The 3,140-nt window shown below is 30.5% G+C and overlaps 1 protein-coding gene across 1 annotated transcript; it reads left to right on the top strand.

Annotated features, from left to right (window-relative positions):
* Positions 1–251: 251 nt before the first annotated feature.
* LOC139104801 (uncharacterized) lies at positions 252–2,339 on the top strand. Its single transcript, XM_070660513.1, has one exon. It carries the CDS (start codon positions 252–254, stop codon positions 2,286–2,288), a length of 2,037 nt encoding a protein of 678 aa, XP_070516614.1. The 3' UTR covers positions 2,289–2,339.
* The last annotated feature ends 801 nt before the right edge of the window (positions 2,340–3,140 follow it).

Here is a 3,140-nt window from a genome sequence, read left to right on the forward strand (position 1 = left end):
TAATCCACAAATATTTCAAATCAATGATCAAATTTTCCTTTTAAATGAACCAAAGAAAGGAAAATTAAGCGATCAATATTCGGGACCTTTTACAATTTTGGACATTTTACCAAACGGAAATATTAAAATATGTGTAAAAGGAAAATTAAAAATAATTCATCCTAATAAAATTAGGAAAATGAAAAATTAAGAGATTTAGTATGTGCCGCTAAAACATATTCAATCTCAAATCAATTATTGTTTTCATACAGATGAAGGCAATTATTAGCGTGATGATCATCGGACAACTATTAATAAACGGAACTTATGGAATTATCGGATACGACTGCGGAACAACGAATTTAAATATAACAACAGTGTCGTTATTAGAGATAGAAGAATGCGACATACCAATAATTGAACCACAAGTAATAGATGTGCCAATACAATTATTACAATTATCAAAATTCGAATCAACAAATGTTATTCAATGTAAAATAATAATATCAAGAACAGTCTTTTATTGCGGAATGCACTCACATGTATCAATAGTTAATAACGCATTCGCAGAATATATACTTGATACTTCAATTGATCAATGTAAAACTATGCACAAAACAGGAACATTAATAGTAAATACGAATAATATCATAAGCGGATTAAAAATAAATCAAACAACAACACGACCAATAATTTTTGCGGGATCAGTTACTACAGACGGAAAATGTTACGGAACTCAATATTCAGATCCTTACGGAACATGGCAGAATGTAGTTGTTCAAGGAATAATTAAAATAACGCTAAGCTCACATAGGGCAGTAACAAATATAGAAACAAATCAAATACATTTAAATACGGGAACAGCATGTCAATATTCAGAAGGAGAATGTATAGATATCGAAGGAAAATTTTCATATTGGGAAACAATACCTCATGATCATTGTAAATTCAATAATTATGATGTTTTATATGAAGGAAAAGCGAGAAAGATGATTAGCAAAATTAATGAAAAAATGCAAACTGTTTATTCCTTGACAACTAATGATGTCACTTTTGCATTAACGCAAATAAGCGAAGAATATCCTTGCGGACATACATTAATTAAAACAGAACATCCAAAATTATTCATTTATGAAACAACTAAAGGAGAATTGTTAACACGGAAAAAATCAATTGCGGTAGAGAACATCGATATTTTTGCATATGTAAATTCGAAATTTGTCTATGTAGAAAGACATTTAAGAACACAAATTAATTATTTATATACGGATATCATTAAACAACGATGTGAATTAGAACGACAAGTATTGAAGAATACGCTGAGCCTTGCAACACAAGCACCGGATGAATTTGCATACCAGATGATGAAAGGACCGGGATACATGGCAACGTTATCGGGAGAAGTCGTACACATAACGAGATGTACACCAGTGGAAGTAATCGTACAACATACACAAGAGTGTTATCAACAGCTACCGGTATCAAGAGAAAATAAAACATATTTTATGTCACCGCGTACTCATATTCTTTTCGAAACAGGGACGCAAGTTCCATGCAGCAGAATTTTACCAACGATGTTTTACTTGCACGACGGATGGTATAAAATAACGCCAAATGTTGAGTATAGTAAAACACCAGAAACAATTAAACCAATGACGAAACCAACTTGGCATTACAACGATCCAGGATTTTTAGCAGCAAGTGGAATTTATACCACGAAAGATTTGGAAAACCTCAGGGATCATATTATGTTCCCTGCAGAAAAATCAAGCATTTTAAACACCGTAGCACGAGGAGTACGTGGGGAGCAAGTATTAACGCAAGGGATTTCGTTATCGAATTTGATGGACGAAAAAACCTTGAAGAAAATCACAGAAAACGCTTGGAAGAAAATTTGGGGAACATTTTTATCAGTCGGAAATGCTAGTGCAGGAATAATTGGCATATATTTCTGCATTAGAACAATGAAATTAATTATCGATACCGTAATACATGGCTATGCGTTACACACAATATACGGATGGTCATTACATTTAATTGGAGCATTTTGGGATTCAGTTACGAATCTGTTGATACACTTGGCGCAAAGGAAAAATCATGAAGAAGAAAAGAAAATTACAAGAAATCAAGAAGACAATAAACAAGAAGATATCAAAGAAGAAAACAATCAAATCAAGAATGAACAAGAGGATTCAGAAAAACTACGCCTGGAACAACAATTAACAGCGCGATACACCATCGAAGAAGAAAGGAAACCAGCGGAAAGGAAGATTGATAATGAACAATATAATATTTATCCACGTTTATAAATCAATAAAGAAATAATAATAACATGAATTTATTTTAATTAAAAGAAACCAAATTAATATTATAACCATAATAAAATAAATAACAAATTATTTCTTTTTATAGAAATGGAAACCTATATCCAAGTATACGATTTAATGAAGATGTTAAAAACGGAACAAGAAGTAAAAGTAATAAAAGTAGAATCACCAAACGCAATATATATACAATTCAAAAAAGGAATGGATGAACATAAAGAACTGATGGATTATTTTGGAAAAAGGATGGAAAGAATAAAAGATGAGAACATATTATTCCCGGACGAAATAAAAAAAGGAAAAACGATTGCAATTAAAGAAAAAGGACGATGGCAAAGAGGAAGAGTGGAAGAAGAAATAGATTTTAACCAAATAAGAATAGATTTAAAGGACTCAGCACAAGAAGTTTTAAGATCAAAACTTAATTGTTATAAACTAGAAGAAAGATTCAGAGAAACCCCATGGCAAATCATCAAATGCAAATTAACACAAATTGAACCCAAAACAAGCTGGGGCTGGGGTGAAAGAGAAAATAAAATGATTAAATATCTTTTGGAAGGACAACAAGGAAAAATAAAAATAGAAAAAGTGATCAACTATGAAGAAGTAGCAGTAACATTCACAAAAATTTCAAGAGGATATGAAGAAAAAGAAGATATAGGAACTCAATTAATTAACAAAGGATATGCGAGAAGGAAAATAAGAAATAATTATGAAAATTAAAAGAAAACAATAAAAACAAAATTATTATTCTAAGTAATCAATGTAAAAAAAAAAAAGAAGAAAGAAAATTAATTTTTTATATAAGAATAAACTAATAAATAAGCCAATGGAAAT

Source organism: Cardiocondyla obscurior, linkage group LG08 (assembly GCF_019399895.1).
Source record: "Cardiocondyla obscurior isolate alpha-2009 linkage group LG08, Cobs3.1, whole genome shotgun sequence".
Taxonomy (NCBI): domain Eukaryota; kingdom Metazoa; phylum Arthropoda; class Insecta; order Hymenoptera; family Formicidae; genus Cardiocondyla; species Cardiocondyla obscurior.

Bases quoted from the DNA above. Each gene is read 5' to 3' on its own strand.
- LOC139104801 (XM_070660513.1), top strand. From the start codon at position 252: ATGAAGGCAATTATTAGCGTGATGATCATCGGACAACTATTAATAAAC.